Genomic DNA, 18,592 nt, shown 5'->3' on the forward strand with positions numbered 1-18,592 from the left:
AACTAAAGCTTAGGTAACAGTCTCACAACAGACAACAGCAATTAGCAGTTAACCTCCCAGTGTTTCACGTGTAACCCTCACTAACTGCCTTTCTCATGTAAAATGATCTGCCAGGGTGTGGTGAAATTTTCCACATTTCCACAGTCAATACATGGGATCTGAAACAAACGTGTCAGGACAAGCATTGATTTTACAGATGAAGGGTGAGTGAAGAATTGCTACAATATATGAAAAAAAAAAAAAAAAAAAAATTCCAATGTGGAGGAAATTATCCTCTCGCCAGTAGTGTAACGTATTATACATTCTAATAAGCAAATTTAAAGGGCTGTTGAGGAAGAACTAAACACAAGATGTTTTGTTCTTCACATTAATTGACTGCCCTTTTCCCTCAAACCCCATCGTTGACCTGCGGTCCACCACGCAGGCGTGAAAGCAGACCAGCCCCCGTCTGACATTTTGCTTGGCTATTAAATTTTAAAACAGACTCCGTCTACTGAGAGATCTCGTCCCTGCGGGGTGCCGCACTTATTCTTCAGATGGGCAGTTTTTTCTCTAGCCCTTCCCCCAAAATCTCCCCCTCTGCATCCCATTCCAGACTGCAGACCAGCAATTCTCCAGCTGAGGACAAGAAACGAGTGCAGAGAAGGAGAGATAAATTGCTGAAGGTTTTCCTACTGTATACTCAGTCTACGCGTCTATTTTTGACCAAGCACAGGTAACTAGGGTTTGGTTGTTCATTTATGACATTAACAAATATATAGGAGGGACACAATGGGTCACGCTAGCTCATTTATTTTAAGGCACATCATTTTGATTTGAGATTTAAAAGAACACTTACATTCTTTGTGTTACCAGCTCGAATCTTTAAACATTAGTCATCTACCCCTCATTGAAAAGTAAGTACACAAATCATCAGGAATTTGATGGTAGTCACTGACATCCTTATGGAAATAAATAAATAAATAAATACTATGGAAGTCAATGGCTACCATCAACTGCTTGGTAACCAACAATTTTCAGACATCTTTTATGATCAGAACAAACAAGTGAGTGAACAAATTGAACAAACTCATACAGGCTTGGAACAAGTGGAGGGTGAGAATGTGACAGAACTTTCATTTTTTCCTTTTAAGATATAAAACACCATTTATTGAATGTTTAGAAAGATATTTCTAACTACATTTTAATATGGCACTGTAATAATATTGAATATTAATGTAAGGAAAATGCGAAAAATCTAATCGAAACTGTAATAGTATTTATTACTAGTACAATTATTATTGTACTAGTTTTAATTGTACTAGAATAATTACTAGTTTTATCAGCTGCATCACATACAACTATTTATTTATTTATTTGTTTATAATACAAAGATAATGAGAAGAATTTGTTAGAGAAGTGTGCCAATTTTATTTATAATATAATAATTTCTTATTAAAACCTAATGTTAATTGCATAATTTTGCAAATGAATTGTATGGTTTTGTATTTTATTTTATTCATTTTTATTTTATTTACTTTGGATGTAAATACAGTTTCATATAGTGGGCATTAAAACTATGCCAACATTTTGGCCTGTGGGCTACACTGTATATACTCTCAACTGAAGAGTCAATGTGAGTGACAAACTCGGTTAATAAGTACATCCAAGAAAGCACAAATACTTAAGGGAAATGTCATTATAAAATTAAGCATATTTCAGTCCAATTATAAAACACACTTAATGTGATTTTGTTTCATGTTGTTCAAAATAAATGTTAAAATAAACTTCTTCCAGGTTCTTTTTTTTTTTTTTTTTTTGATGAGGTCCCTTCATAACCAAGCCTATCACAAGTTATGAAGTAGGCTATACATTAATTTTACTTCTAAATTGTGAATAGCTCAAGTTATGAAACATGTAAGAGAACCTTGCAGTATGGCAGAGGTGGCGAGAAAACATCTGCTTCTAGAAAAACTAGACAGACTACATCTTCATTTGGAAGGTGTGGGTTTTATTAGCTGACAGGATTGCAAAAGTGTGGGAGGCATCAGTGACCACCAGAGCAGAAAAAGAACTCGGTTTTCCCGTTCAGTTTCTCCAAAGGCATCATCCTTGAACCAAAACAACTACAAAACTAAAATAAATAAGGATTTAAAAGCAAAGAAAAAAATATTAAAAAGGTATTCAGAATCTTTTAGTACAAAGGAGTACAAAACTGTGTGCTTATGAAAACTGACTCACCCCATAAGCCAGCACACTTGTTAATAAAATAAACTTAATGCAAAATGTATTCTCAGTCTTAATATGTAATGCAAAATCTTATTCACAGTGTTTAAATTACCTAATGCTACCTAGTTAGCTTGCAAAAACTCATAACAATGGTAGAAGTTGAAGACTTACAGCTTCTACAGAAAAATATATCAATGTTTGAAAAGGAACTTCTCCATGAAGAATCCGCACGGGATTATTACCCAACGGTTACGGTCTGTACTACACATTCAGCAACCAATGTGCAAATGCATCGTTTTAATCATCATCTGCTGATTGGCAATTGACTGGCTGTGTTTGAAAACCTTTTCATGCTGTTTTTATTTAACACTCTCTTACCTTACCAAAATCCTGCCCTCATTTGACTCCACAATCCAGGGGGAGCTTTCAGAAGTACCGTCTTGCCATATTTTCTCCAGCTGAACTCATAAACTATATCAGGTGTAGGGAGGAGTGTCTGGACAAGCAACCATTCCGGAGGCAAGCACTGCACCCTTGACTGAGTTAACCCCACAGGCCTGTCATGTCCTGTTGTCAAGCTGGCTGAGAAGGCAGAGCCTAAGCTAACGCGGGGGCTGTTAACAAAGTACCTTGCTCCTGGCTAAATTTGAGCAAGGTCAGCTAAACCAGCCTCTACATGACCTCATGCATCACAGTTTCACAGACAGAAGATAAAATGCAGTGAACGTCAGCTCATGAAAGTGTGAATTAAAAACCGTCTCTGCAAAGAATGTGGATCACATAATCTCCTCAACCTACTCGCAAACTCGATACTAATAAAGCATAATGCTGTTTTAAAGGTTGAAATCTGGCTGGTTGACAGAGGAACTTTTTATGGTTTTTGTAGGGTAAAATAAATACAATGGTTGGCTTCAGCATTTCATGACAGGACTGTGGGACTTTTAAAACAAAGGCCTTTCATATCACACACAATTCATTATTTCTGGCTATTGTATTAATTTCTAAAAATATTTATTCCTTTGGGAAAAATTGCTTTCCACGTGACTTGAAGCACCATGATTTCGGCAGACAAAAAAGGGGGTCTGTTGTGGGCCAACCTTACGACAGCGCTGATGATTGGTTTCCACTGACAAAAACAGGCTGGTTTCTCACATAGCTGAAAGGAAGGGCTGCTTTCCTGCCAGAAACATCACAGTAAATTGGAAACTGAAGCAGTGGTGAATGGCGCCATGGCATTTTACAAAAATACAATAGTAAAGGAAGTGAGTAAGAAGTTTTTTGAGGGAAAAACAAGTTCTACTGGAAATAATTCTCAGAAAATTAGGCAATTATGGATGGCTTAATTACAGAAGAAAAAAAAAACACAAAGGAAAGAAGAAAAAAAGCACTATAATATTTATATTTTAAAGTGACATATCCACGTTATTTTTCAATGTGGAAGTAAGTCATTTTCTGCGAATGTGCAAGACTCCTGGTTCATTAGCCGCTGTAAGGAAATAATGAGAAGAATAACAAAGTGCAGTAAAGGGTAAAACTGTTTGCACTACAAACCAGTGTGTTCATAAGTATGATAATACATTACAATCATATAGAGAGTCACACCAGTTTGCAATATCAAGTAGCAAAACATAAAAAAATAGCTGACAATTGATTGCTTCTGTTGTCCTCATTTGTAAGTCGCTTTGGAAAAAAGTATCTGATAAAAAAAAAACAACAAAAAAAAGACAATGACAAATGGCTGCACCCAAAAATGAAAAATAAAATGGATACTACAGCGGTAACGTGGTATTTTGGACATGGAAGAACGCTAATGTTGTGTCATTCTTAGAAGTACCTTAAAATACAGTAAATACAATTATACACAAACTGTTTAAGTAACAATTTGTCAGAAACACGACTGTAGCTCATTTGCTTAAAGCATTAGCGTAGTGTAGCTTTCCCATTACCAAGCAACTTTTGCTTAAAATTAGCAGTGTGGCACAACAAAAAATTGCATTGCTGTTTGTTTATGAATTGCAATTAAAAAAAAACTTTACAACCAAGTGAGGTAATAATTAAACACTCTCATAAACTGTCTTTTATTTTCATACACTATGTAGTGCAGTTAAATCCCAGAGACTAGCTTCTGATTTTATTTGTTGTATGTAGTGAACACATCTCTGCTCAATGCTGGCACACTAACTGAAATCTTCTTGTGTCAGGTAAATACATTGATATATTGCTCACATAAATAAATGCTAACGAAAGAGAACTGTCTTACTGAAACTAAGTACCTTTTTTTTAGGAATAGATTCTAGGGGCTGGGATTCTAATATTCTTTTTTTTTTTTTTAAACACCTGGTATCCCCCGTGAAACAGTTCTCATTCGCTCTTGAATATGAATCGCCCATGAGTGAACGTTGTGAACGTCATGATTCAGTTAGTCTGAAAGAGAAGACAAAAATGCTGTGTGGGAGCACTTTAAATTGAGTGAGGACAAGACAAAGGCAGTGTGCCAAATATGTGATTTTAAACTGGCCTGGCAGATCAAGTTCGAAATATCTGTAGGTTCTGTAGGTAAGCCTATAGTGTACTGTTGGTGTAAAAAAAAAAAAAAAAAAAAAAACATGTATTGCTGCTTTTAAGTTAATCAGTAATTTTACAAATGATTAAAAACATGCACTTAATTTGCTTGGAAAATACTTGTGAATACGGCTGTCATAAAAAAATGTCTATATTAAAAGTATTGCTCTTAACAGACCTGTGTGTGTTTTTTTTATCACTAGTGCAGTGTCCGTTCTCAGAGCATATAAAGTATGTGCTTCTGTTATGTGTCGTTTGGGGATTATTAAAGTTTATTCATTCTGAACGTGTTGCGTGTCCATATTGCACCAAAATGCAACACTCCCTAGGGTCCGCAGAAACACACCAGCCACATGCTATGTCGATTGGATGAATGGTTCTCGACATTGTATGGTATTGGGACCATCCTTACTAGATTCTCTGTAGTTTAACTACTTTTAAACCCTGGTTTGCCAAACACTATAAAGTAGCTTCCTCAAATTTGTACAGTATATGGATGAATGATTAAATATATGTCAATTGTGATCTGATGCCATCACTGTTCCACCACAGTCCACAGTAGTTGCTAAAACCACAATGTTGTACTTGAAACAAATGAAAGTCTAGCCTTCTAAAACAAAAGAGCATGTTCTCCGGCTTGGTATACACTCAACATAGATGCTATCGATTCTTAATGAACTGATGCGCAACCACCCATTCAGTTCTATTCCTGAAATATAACAGTGTTTATTGTTCAAGGAATAGCCAAAGGCACTAAACCTTTAGGGTCTACCGGAAGATGGTGCTCGGAGAGTTTGGAATTTCCCATGCCAATATTTCACAAGTTCAACACAAAATTAACTATTTATGAGCACTGGAAAGCATTGTAATGATAAACGGCTCAAACAGAATAATGATGGGCAGAATCACAGATAGACGGAAGGAGAAGAGGTCTTGGAAGTGTACCGGAAGATTGGATAATAAATCTGTGCTTTGAACTGATAATACAAACTTTTTGGAATTGTCTGGATGGCAGAAAGAGAGGTACTGCAGAAAGAGCAGAAGCAGAGAGTGAGAAATAATTACAGACAAAGGAGGAGGCCACCGAATGACAGGGACCACACAAAATGAATCAGATTTTATAGATTGGGTTGATCTCCACTTTGTTTAGTAAATGCCAGAGGGTATCTTGTGACAGATAAGAGGTCAGCAAGACACCGAATGTCTTCAAAGGGCTTGTGTTCTTTTGTTGTTCTGGGCATTTACCAGCTGCGGTCAATGACAAGTGAAATTGAAATTGATCGTCCAAATGAAAATCAGTTTGGAAAATTGGTCAGATAGTGGTCCTTATTATCAATGCTATGTCAAGAAAATAAGTAGTATGGTATGTCAGGAGAAAAAAAAAACAAAACAGTTATGTTATTGTGACTGTGAGATACATTATAACTGTGCTGATAGGAAGCCAGCCTATTCTGCAAGGCAGGTTTTGCGATTAAGAAATAAAATTGTAATGAACATTATTTAGTTTTTAATTCATTCAAAATTCTTTAAAATGTGCATTTAGGCAAGATTAATCCACCTTTGGCCTATAAGGCTGGAACTAAACACTTCCCCATTTGAGGTCCTTAAAGATTACAGGGACAGGGCTATAAAAACTCAATAATTGTGGCTTACAAACTACGCAAGCAGGAATGGAAACAGACAGGCAGGGAAAGTAGCACACCCTATAATTTACAGCAACATGTTTTAGCCTATTTGCAGCCAACCAAACTGACAGGTTCTATTCCGATGGTGGAATTATCAAGGGTAACTCAAGAGCATACATTATGATCTGGCTATTATAACACAAACGATATATTACAGGCATAGGGAGTCTGTCAGAGAGAGATGGGTTAGTAGACAACATGAAAAGGCCTACCTGAAGCACTAAGGGCTCTGGATTGAAAGCCAATGTCATCAACAGCTGCATCCTTTCTGTGTCCTTAAGGTTCTTCAGAAGGAAGCTTCCAGAGTCCTTTGTCTCAGCATACCTCCTGACTATTCTGTCCAGCAGTCTTTGGGACGGACAATGAACAAGGTCTGACCAGCCTTCCACAACGTCTGGGGTTAGGAGTCTGACGTCCCCATTAAGTCGGGCAAACTCTGTCTTGTACATGGCCTGGATAAGATCACAACGAGTTCGGCCCGTTGCTCGCTTGCAAATCTTCTGGTCAATATCAGTAAGCTCTTGGTTGGAACCCAAACGCTTGAGTACAATCCTCCGTGTACCCTCACGAGGCTCCCCGTACTGGGCAAAGAAAACGTTTTTCACATTGAAGACATCCAGGAAGCGAAGGCGACCCCATGTCTCGAAAGATATCTGTCCATTCATGAACTTGCGACACCAGCTGGTGCCAAAGCAGGCTGGGCACTTGTTGAGGCTGATGAACCTGCGATCGGTAAGTTCATTCTTTTGGAAAGAGGCTAAGAGGTTGTGCGTGTTCATCAGCAAGATAACAAACAGGCCAATGACAAAAATAAGTTTCAGACACCGGTACAAACGGCCAAGCTTGAGGGGAAGGAAGCGCAGCATGTTCGTGCACTAGCCAGGCCAGGCAGGGGTAAAGGGTAAAGGGGGAAAGGGCAATAGATAGTGTCAAGGACAGGAGTCAATGGATCTCCATCACTAGTGTTGGCTTATCAACTAAAGTTCCCAAAGGGGGAAAAACCAGCAGAGTCCCCCCTTGCAAGTGCTTGCTGGACTAAGACATTCTCATAGGCATTGCTCTTCAGTGCACAGTGCTGATGCACATAGAAGCTGGTCTGCAAAGAAGACAAAAAGAACAAACATATTATATTAAGTTGCATTTTACCAGGACTACAGCATGGAACAAAAACATGCCAATGTTTTCCTATTACAAATTAACACTTTTTGCACAGTTACTTTCCATTTCTCCCTACCTGAAATTTCTGTTTTCGCAGGGTATAAACCTCTAAGCAAAACCAAAATTGTGTGTTGTTTTGAAATGTTTAACAAATTTGAAATGTTCAGGTCATTTGAGCGTATGCATTGCTTTCCAAACTGTAACGAGATGGATTTCTGCCAGACCAATAAATGGCGAGACACTCTGTACTGACTGTGCTGGCTCATATTTTACTCAAAATAGCTCCTAACAACTACTGATTAAAAATAAATAAATAAAAGTGAGTGTTTTAAAAAGTGAACAAACATTAAGAAATATATGGCACCTCTAAAACAAGGTTTGTTACGGAAACAGTTTACCATTCTGCTCATCAGCAATAAAGCAAACGATCTGTGATTGTTTACATCACCTGAAAATCAAATTAGACTCTTTCTACTTTCAAATGGATGTGCTCCGCTGTGTATTACCAGAAGTAATGGTCGACCAATATTGTTTTTTTCCAGCTGATGCCAATGGCGATATCTTGGAAAGCAGGAAATAAATTTCATGGAAAGAAATTTGAGTCCATTATCAAATAAATGTGTAAAATAAACATAATTTACAAGACAAAATATGTTTAGCAAATAAATAAATATTTTATAAAAAATATAATTTAAAAAGGAAGTAAATACTGTTACTGTAACCAACAGGGCACTCAGTAGACTGTGTGCACTGGGAATCATATTTTTCAAATAAATCCAGTGTAACATTCATTTTACATACAGCTCACAGAGAAAATGACATGAATATGACAGTGGGCAAATGCATTAAAGCGCAGCATAATTTGAAATCACGAGTTTAAAGTTTAAAGCATTCAATCCACACGGAACGACTGTCACACAGAGAACACGTGATCATGCTGGATAAAAATGCACAGGTCACAAGATCTCACAGCTGGATTTGGCAAAGTTTGCAAGGTTTGTCAAATTAAATGTTCATTAACCATTCAAAAATTTAAATGCGTATTTGCTTAATACAAACGAAAGTATTATGTTTGCCTTTCTATTACTAACAATATAAAAGCAATCGTTATAATACTTTTTGTATACATTAATCCCTTTGTTTAACCATTCTATCTGATTATTAGACAGACTTATATCATTATATTAGACAGAACTGTTAACACGACAGTAAACAAGAGGGAGAGTGTGAGAACTGTGTGTGTCAGGCGCTGCCGCTGTCAGCGCTGTCAAAATAAAAGTCTCGATCACATCGGCCAAGCAGAAAAATATTTGAAAAATACCAAATATTGTCAGATTTATCAGCCATGGCAATATATCAGTCGACCACTAAGCAGAAGTGTTGTGCTGAGCATAGTTTAACCTTTGATCAGAGTTGCCCTGGTAAGTTTTAATCTGTCTTTGAAAATTCCTTTGAAAAATCCTGGTGTCACCAACGTAATGTGGGGAAGTGAAACAGCACTGTACAGAGAAAGCACCATGTGAATGAATCTGATGAAGGGGTGTCACTGATACTGATGAAGCACATCAACAGTCATGCAAATGAGGCATATGAAGCAGACACCTACACGTGGTGTTGTCCTGATACTCAGTCACTTTTAGACTATGGTAAAACAGGCTATTACCAACCAAGTACAGATTCCCTGCAGACAATCAGACCCTTAGCATCAAATTCTTCAGATGGCCGCCTGCCATGCAAATGGACCAATTTCAATTAAAGCTTATTTCACCATGCCTATTAAAAGAGATGACTTTCGAGAGCTGTGCTCATTAGTAGACGAGTCAGTATGATTAGCGAGCATGTTGACAAATTTCTGTGCATTTTAATTGACCTAGTGAGATCCAAGTTGCTGAGGGGTGGAAGAGAGAACTGACACCAGAAATGATAACTTGTATCAGTCCTGCAGTGCCCTTATCAGTGGTGTTTAAAGGCAAATCTCACTATACCACGTCTTGCTCATATTTCACCTCAAAATAAAAATAGAAAAAGACAAATCAATTATATTTGGAATATTTTTAGGACCATTAAGAGTTGTTTTTAGACAAATGACTATAACATTTTTCGCAACAAATTCTCAATGCCTAGAGGTTTAACTTTGCTGCGGTTCTCGTTAGTCTCATTAAAAGTTAATGTAACACTAATCAATGCAAAGGTTCTACTACCAGTGTGAAACATCTTAATGGTCCTAAAAAGCAGACTCATTTCATTTTTATGAGGTAAAATGTTTAATTCTTTACTTTACATATACATTACACTTAAAGTTCCCATTAAATTATCGGACAAGTGCATACTTTTTTTTTTTTTTTTTCCTGTGCCAAGTGGGACAAACTGAAGCCAACTGACTTTACTACATCACATCCACAAAAGTACAATCTTGTCTTTTTGACTTGTAACATGGTTTATATCCATGTTCCATGGGCTAGAACATTGGTTGGATATAACTTGCAGGCTACAATGAAGACAAAACATAACTGTAGGAAAAGACTGATTTAGTACATAAATATAATAGCGATTAAGATTTGAACACCAGGGAAATAACTAATTTGGAACGCAGCAAAAGGAAGAGGGCTAACACAGATCTTGATAAGAAGAGCGTGCATATTGCCTATTACAGAGGATGAGATTTACTGAACGTTCATAAAACAACCGATCATGATATGATCTCTGCATGCCATTTAACAGAATCACATCCCCGGTTTTTCACTCACTGAGCAGAGACAAAGATAAACTGCACATTTTTCTTCAGGAAAAATGAGGCAGTCAAGGAAAGACTTGATCAACGTGATGCACTGCCGTTGGTTTGAGTACAGATTGGCAGAGCGAAAGCTAACAAGCTTCACTGCACACACACGGTGCCTGCTTCACACTGCACCAGATTAAGAAGTTCTCGCTCCAGCAGTCAGGTCCATGTCCACCCACAGTCACGGAAACTCAATCATAATATTTCAGGACACAGGGGCCTCTTTTAAATGAATGACATGTTGAAAAGTTTGGTGGGGAAAACGAAAGCATTTTGCGAAGGTTCCTGCTGATTCTTTCACCTTGACATAAAAATGGCTCATTTCAGACTTCAGTAGGATAAGCCTGTGGGGGTATAATTCAGATCAAGACTCACACAAACCAAAAATGAAGGCAGAATTAAATTTTACTTTTCTCAAACATCTTTCCAAACCTTCCAAACAGTTTGTCACTCTGGTAAATGATCAACTTCTCGTATTTCAAGCTGAAAGCCATTAAAAGCCTTTAACACACTAAAAATAATAATAACTATCCCCAACTCTGGTAATGCGTTCCCCAAGGGGTTCTTCTGCAGTTCCACAGGGAGATTTATCTTGCTTTGTTAAACCCATAAAACAGAAGTTACAAATTTAGTATAAAATAAATAAATAAAATCATCGCTTCTTGAAGCTAAGACTAAGTTTAATGTGACATCAAACTTGATGAGGTTTACTTTCTTAATTGTTGCATGTTATTCCAAAAGTTTTTAAGACACTTTTTACAATCCCCTTGTCTCTCGATGGAAAAAGTAATTTCCAGCTACTCAGCCCTGCATTTTTTTTTTCTTTCATTGATTTTGCACTGAAATCCAACTAATTTTATTAAATATTTATTAATTTTATTAAATTAGTTACATGTGGGAAATCACATTTACAATTACAAACGGAAGCTTACATTGACTTTTACGCAAGATGACAAAAACGATGGAACTGCATATGCGTATGTCTTCTTTTATATTTGTTTTGTGTCTGACTGATAGGGCTATGGAGGTATACAAGACAATTACAGTTTGAGAAACAATTATGCAGAACACCAGATCGCCCCATTCACAAACAGACAAATTTACTCGAACTTCTCTGATGAAATGTTTTCATTTCCAACAACCCCATCCTGCCCACAGGACTCGGTTTTGAATTACCACACCATTACTCACAAAGTATATCCCCCATCTCACCCACCATTCAGGCGGTTAAGAAAAGTATGATACCAAGGCCTTAGGGCCACCGAATGACACTTACCACCAAAAAGCAGCACAGGATGTGCCAGAAGAAAGGTTGCATAGTATCATAGAACAGTCAGCGCAAATGAGCAAAGTGGCTAAGACGACGAACTCGGAGTATGGAGAAGGGATAATGAGCCAGCACTGGATTTTCCTCCAAATATATGCTCCATTTTGACTCTTTACTTTTTTTATTACTATCCATGGTTATACTATGAATGATTCATTGGTGCATATTATATATATAAAATAAAATAAAAAAAATCTTCAAAAAAAAAAAAATCCCTCTTAATTGTTAAATCCTTCCACTGCAACCATGGAATACTTTTTTTTTTTTTTTCACAAAATTTTTTTATAAAATAATAAACGAAGCACACCTGATTATTATTGAACAATTGCAAATAGCAGTTAAATTAATTCACGTGATGCATGTAATTCTAGGCCTCTTTTGTTTCCTTTTGGGTATTAATGCTTCGGTTTTATCATTTGTTCTTACGATTGAAATCCATTAAAGTATTTTTAGGCTGCATTAATCAGGAAACCCAGAACTGGGAACACTTCCCATAACACCCGATGTACTTGCTACATCATTAGAAGAATGGCATCTAGGCTAATATTAATCTGTTTCTCTCTTATTCCGAGGTCACTGTAGCCACCAGATCCAGTCTGTATCCAGATCAGAGGGTCACTGCAGTCACCCGGATCCAGTACGTATCCAGACCAGATGGTGGATCAGCACCTAGAAAGGACCTCTACATCCCTGAAGAATAGTGGAGACCAGGACAACTCGATGAGCCCCAGAGACAGATCCACAGTAAAGACATTGTCTCCTAGATGGCCACCAGGACAAGATCACAGGAAACAGATGATTCTTCTGCACAATCTGACTTTGCTGCAGCCTGGAATTGAACTGCTGGTTTCGTCCGGTTCAGAGGAGAACTGCCCCAAGTCAAGTCTAAATAAAGACTTGACTCTTTTTGTTTAAATTAGAAGTCAAATATGTGCCTAAAAATAGAGTCACTTATCAAAAGTTGCTTTAATTTAAATTGATAAATGATATATGTGGGTATGTAACACTTTCATGCATTCGGATTCATTTAAAGGCACAGGAAAAAAAAAAAACTATAAACCGCCACAATCCTATAAAAAATGAGATTAAGGTTTTTGGTCACTTCATTCTCAAAAAAGAAACACTAGTATTACAATATATATTTTTTTTTTTTGCAAGTCGAGACAAGCAAAACGTAAGTCTTAAAACAGATGTCTGAAGCCATCTAAAACATCTTATTTAAAGTGTCACTGATATAAGTTCATTAACCAGTTCATCAGTGAGACACATAACATGTAATTCTTGTGTTCAATTAGTGGAAAAACAGACTTTTTTTAAATTTTTACTTTAGTAACAAGTTATTGAAAAAGAAAGTGGGAGACTTGTGTCATATGTTTTTGATATGCATGCATTGCATTTAGAAATGGCGGATGATTTGCATACAAGCTTGCAGTCGATTTAAGCAAGATAAATAAAGTACAATAAATTAAACATGGATGGATCATTCACAGCGAGACCAATAACATGCATTTAGAATATTTTAATTTGATTCCAAATCTAAATATATGGAATGTACTCGATAACAATGTCTATTTATCTGAAATGATAGTTCGTCTGACTGAAAAGGAAACGAATATCACCTTTTTGAATCCATAACATGATAAACACATACCTGCCCCTAATTCTTAACACACTGAGTCTAAGTTTGAGACCGTACTGAGTGGATTTTGTTAACATTATTCCTATTACATTTAGCATTTAACAAAAGCCTTGTCATTAGCTTTGCAGATGGCGAGCTGCAGGCGCTCGGGTGAAGAACTGAAGTTGCCAAGGTTATCGACTCCAGGAGTCAATAATGTTGGATCACAAAAACGGTCATCCACAACTGATCCGTCTCAGTTCGGCAACCCGCGCAGACAATGATGAATGGAAACTAATTTTCTTTCACACACTAACAATAAAAACACTCTAAATTACTGATCAACTGCATTCCCATTCAAAGTTGAGACCTTCTAGCTTCTCTAAAAGCTTCCGATCTGGATATTTTGAAATGACTCCCAGAGAAATAAAACAAATCCCAATGTAAGAAAGCTCTTTAGGCAAATTAATGCATTGTCTAGAGACAATCAAACAAATGCTTCAGTAATATCCAACACAATGTTCGCCTTGTTTACACAATTACTATGCAGCCAGACACTCTTTCTGTGAGCCGCCAACATGATGTCTTAACTTCATTAGGAGGGTGCATGAAAACTTAATAAAAAAATGTTAATAAAATGTCAGCACTTGATAGTGAGTTTGAGCTACGGTTTATTACACAGGGGTGGCTTTCTCCCTTACACTCTCAATCCTGACAAATGAGTGATCAGATTACAGCATAACTTTGCAGACAGTAGCAGCAAATAGGCAAACAATAACATTTTTAAGGTATTATTTTTGCTAAAATAAAACTATATGGTGTTACTAAAAAAGAATAGCAATTGGGTAGTTGATAAATTAATAATATGAACCAGATGAACTATGATATAAAATGCTTAACAGCATATTCATGCAGTACTGTAGTTTGTTTATTGTTATATGGTTGTTTATAAACGCAATGTTAGGCTGCTCTTTAAAAGCAAACCCAAGGCAATTAAAACTAACTAGAGATGGTAAAAAGAAAAAAAAAATGTGAAAGAAATGAAGAAAAGTAAAAGAAACTTAAACTTAAAATCTTAACAGTCTTGTGCCTTTTGTTAGGATAAACACGCTGTTAGCCTTAACATCTGAAAAGTCCCGGCTTGATCAATAACTGTATAGGTGTTAATGCTGAGTAAATCACATTATAATCCGGAGATCTTTCAGACTGCTCTGGGGTCAGCAGCTGAATCCTATCATGTTATTTGAAGTGTCAGATCAGTGCCAAGAAATCCGAAACCTACTTCATGATCTCCTGCGCTGTGCTGTTTCAGAATACAAGATGAGAGCAAGACAAGATACAACAGTGTATGTGTTCTAACTTGTCTTTTCAAATAGACATGACTGTGAGTTTTACTCATACCCCTCTCAGACATATAACGAAACGGATTTTCAAAGAAAAATACAACATAATTATTGGCTGTAGAAATGTTCTAAACGTTGTGCATTCACAATAGAGATACTAAAATAATCATAAATGAAGTCTTTGCCCAGACGTGTCGAGGTTTCCCATGACCTAAAGACAGAAGGTGCTCAGAAACAGAGTTGAGGTATTTACATTTACACTCATTCAAACTAAGAAACAACCACCAAACGTGAACTGGATGAAAGAAAGACGCCTCAACAAGACGGTGGAGAAAAGAAAAAGGGAAAAAAAGCTGCCAACAAACCTGAGAGAGTTTCTTCAGTCAGTCCTTAAGGAGAGAGTCTCTGGATCGGTTGCTTTGAATCATTGCTCGGGCTGGAGCGCTCGCGCTGCTGTTACTCTGGAGCGCGAGACGCTCCGACAAAACAAACACAAGAAACATTGTTTCCCAGACGCTCAGCGGCTCACATACTCACATCAAACTCAGACGCTCTATCCATTAGGACACCAGCCAGTTAGCAACCTAGCCAAACACATAAACAGTGCTAAGCCTCTAATTCACAATCTCTTATATGAATCGGCAGTTTCTATATGCAAGGCTTCTGGAGCAGGACTCTCGTTTTTATCCAGAGCTGTCGAGAGCAGGACTCTGATCGAGACTCACTCTCACACACACACACACACACTGCTGCTGGTCTCCAGCACTAACAATGATCCACATCGACCGACTCTTTCCAACACCGAGCAGTCCATGTTTACGACGTCCTCCGTCGCTTTACGTTATTGGTTTGAGGGCGTTGTCATGGCGCCTGCTCCAGCCTCCAGTTACGCGAAGCACTTGTCCTCGTTTTCCTTGATGGGTGAACATTGCTTTGCTCTGGAGACTGAATACATTTTTGAAAATATATATAATATTGAGGAGACAAATAAAAGCATAAAATTACGAACAACAACCACAACAAACAATTATGTTAATGTAAGAAATGTTTTAATATACGGAGAGAAGTAATTAAGAAAGAAAGAAAGAGACAACACCTCTTGGATGTATTGAGAGGGGGATTGGGACCAAACGAGAACGCTTCTGTTGGCAAACCGCCTGACCGAGTGGCATCTCTGAGTCGTGCCCTGAAATCTATTTCCTCACAAATGATGTCTGTAAAAGCATGTGGCCATATTCCTAAAGTACGACTGTGGGCCAAAGCCTGGAGAGCGAGTGGCTGATCTGGACTCCTTCCCAAAAACACTCATTTGCTGAAACGGGAAAATGAGAAAAACCTAAAAGTTATTAATGATATTACAAGCAACAAGCATATTTTGTTCCTGTATGACTCGGTTAAACCTACTCAATCCTTTAACGTTTTTTTTTTTTTATTATTTATTTTTTTTTTTTTTTCATGAAATTACATTTACAATGTACTTTTAATAAGTCCACAATACATTTTGAAAAGAAAGGAAAAAAAAAAAAAACTTACCTTTGGAATGCAAGTAATGAGAATGTGTTTGTATATTATATACAGACAGTGATTCCGCTATAAAGTCTATGTTGGCATGATCATGAACGCCAGATGCATAATTACAGCAACAAGGTTTTTAAGATGCCAACCATGGGAAATTCTTCGACAGTACTGATGAAGGAAAATGTTTGCATGTGCTACCATCTAGTGGTACATGAATTCATTTTTTTTCCCTTTAATATTTTATCTATCTACTTTGCATAAAAATGTGTAAACTAAATATTTTATTCATCATACTTTAAGACAAATTTTCTTCTATTCTATCATAAAAAAACACACCCATCCAGTTCACCATTAAAAAAAATACAAATTAAAATAAAAATGAATAAATGAGAATAATTCCACAACATCTTAACTTTCTTCAATACAAGTTTAAATGTTTCACATTCAGAGTCATGTAGATTTCAGCAGTTTAGACGTGATGTAAGCTCGTTCTCACAGCTTAAGGTGCATTGCTCACTTTCCTTCTGCTAGCCTCTCTAACAAGGGCTGAGTGTTCGGGTCAGCTGGTTCAAAGAACTCCCAAAAGACAGCACCAATTACTTTGAATGAATGCTTAGCCTCAGTAAGCACGCTTCATTTAAGCTTTTATTGTTGGAGACTGAGGATGAAGAATGAACTTGGCGTATTCTAAATAACAGCATTAAAATCATCATTAATCGTCTGATGGGGGAATGCTTGTGGATGAGGTAGTTAGGTATACTTTTTTTCTGCTCAAGTCTTTAAGTCATCAGGCCTAATGACAGGAAGAGAGGGATTTTATATCAGCCCCACTGCATTCAGTTTTTTTTTTTTTTTTTTCAGGGCATAATGTTTGGTAACATTAAATTTACCTCTGCTTGATTTGAAAGGACAATTAAACAAATAACTCTCATAATCTGGTGTGTGATTTATAAAACCAAATATATTTCTAAACCTGTGAAATTACAACAATTTCTATTTGATTCTAGTCATAAGTTTTAAAAGAATCTTCAACAATGCTTTTTTCACAAATTTTAATTTTAATATTTTCACTACTTTTTCCCTGTAAAAAAAAAAAAAAAAAAAAAAAAAAAAAAACCTTAATATACAATAATATATTTAAAGGTGCAATGTGTAATATTTACAACGATCTATTTACAGAAATGCAGTATATAATACATATAACTATGTTTTCAGATGTATAAAGACAAGTGGTGTAATGTAACGAAGTAAAAATACTTTGTTACAGTACTTAAGTATTTCTTTTTAAGTATTTTATATTACAGCCAACTTTTACTTTTACTCCACTACATTTCCTAATTAAAATGTATACTTTTACTCCGACACATTTCCCCTAAGTATATTCGTTACTTACTACAAAATATTCCGAAAACACAGACTGCAGGAAAGCAGGTTTGACAAATCAGTGTTCTGACATTTGCATGTTAGACTCCTACAAATAAAACACCTTTGCTCATGTGCAAACGACTGCAGATGATCGAGTCTGGGGTGTGCGATACACCATCGTCTGCGATAATAATGGTAAGTGTTGTTGTAATGATGTGCAGTCTGACGTTATCAAGCACATTGTTTTGTAAGTCAATTAAAACTCAATATTCCAGGCATTCTAAATTGTAGACGGCAAAAATGCTCTGTATGCTTTTTATATTTATATAATTTAATGTAAGCCTTGCTAACTTAATCTATATCGCATAAAGAGTACTGTTTTTCTGCAGCTGCATGAACACAATAAAAATAAGCCCTTTTTATACATCTATATCTACAGTTTAAATGAATCCATGTCCCCTCTTGAGATACATAAACTGTGTAAATACGTGCTATTTCAGATGCTGATTCCAGAAATGTTTTTTTTTTTTAATATTGGGATGAAAGACACTAAATACCAGATGAGGTGCTTCTTATTCTCACCCAAAAATACAAAATGAAAGAAATAGTTCAACTGAACACAGTCTTGCTACTCAAGCTATATGTATGTATGTATATATGTATGTATGTATTTATGTATGTCTGTGTGTGCATGTTTTTGTGACATATCAGGACACAACTCTGTATAATGACATGGGTATAACACAGGTATTACAAGAAGAGGGTAACTAATGAGGGCATAACCCAGGTTAGGGTTAGGTGTAGGGTTGGTGTAGGGCCATAGAATATACAGTTAAAAACCATTACGTCTATGGGATGTCCCCATTTTCACAAAAACAAACGTGTGTGTGTGTGACCCTGGACCACAAAACTTAAGTGTCAATTTTTCAAAATTGAGATTTATCAACGTGATCTCATGAGAATACGTGTGTATTTTTACGTTAAATGTGGTTCTACCACACGTACATTTACTTACGTTTTCATGCACAT

At 36.6% G+C, this 18,592-nt stretch overlaps 1 protein-coding gene across 4 annotated transcripts in view; it reads right to left on the reverse strand.

The window, feature by feature from the left end:
* Positions 1 to 15,485, reverse strand: part of LOC113065977 (deleted in autism protein 1 homolog) — a 31,345-nt gene extending 15,860 nt beyond the window's left edge. For 2 of the 4 annotated variants that reach the window (XM_026237508.1, XM_026237506.1), the window contains exons 1-2: positions 15,046 to 15,485; positions 6,668 to 7,551 (exon numbers count right to left, since the gene is read on the reverse strand). In XM_026237508.1, the coding sequence (XP_026093293.1) occupies positions 6,668 to 7,321 (654 nt within the window). In that variant the 5' untranslated portion in view covers positions 7,322 to 7,551; positions 15,046 to 15,485. The remainder of the gene's footprint in view (positions 1 to 6,667; positions 7,552 to 15,045) is intronic. The other 2 variants (XM_026237507.1, XM_026237509.1) reach the window with 2 other exon arrangements.
* Between the last annotated feature and the right edge of the window lie 3,107 nt (positions 15,486 to 18,592).

This window comes from Carassius auratus, chromosome 49 (genome assembly GCF_003368295.1).
Source record: "Carassius auratus strain Wakin chromosome 49, ASM336829v1, whole genome shotgun sequence".
In the NCBI taxonomy this organism is placed as follows: Eukaryota; Metazoa; Chordata; class Actinopteri; order Cypriniformes; family Cyprinidae; genus Carassius; species Carassius auratus.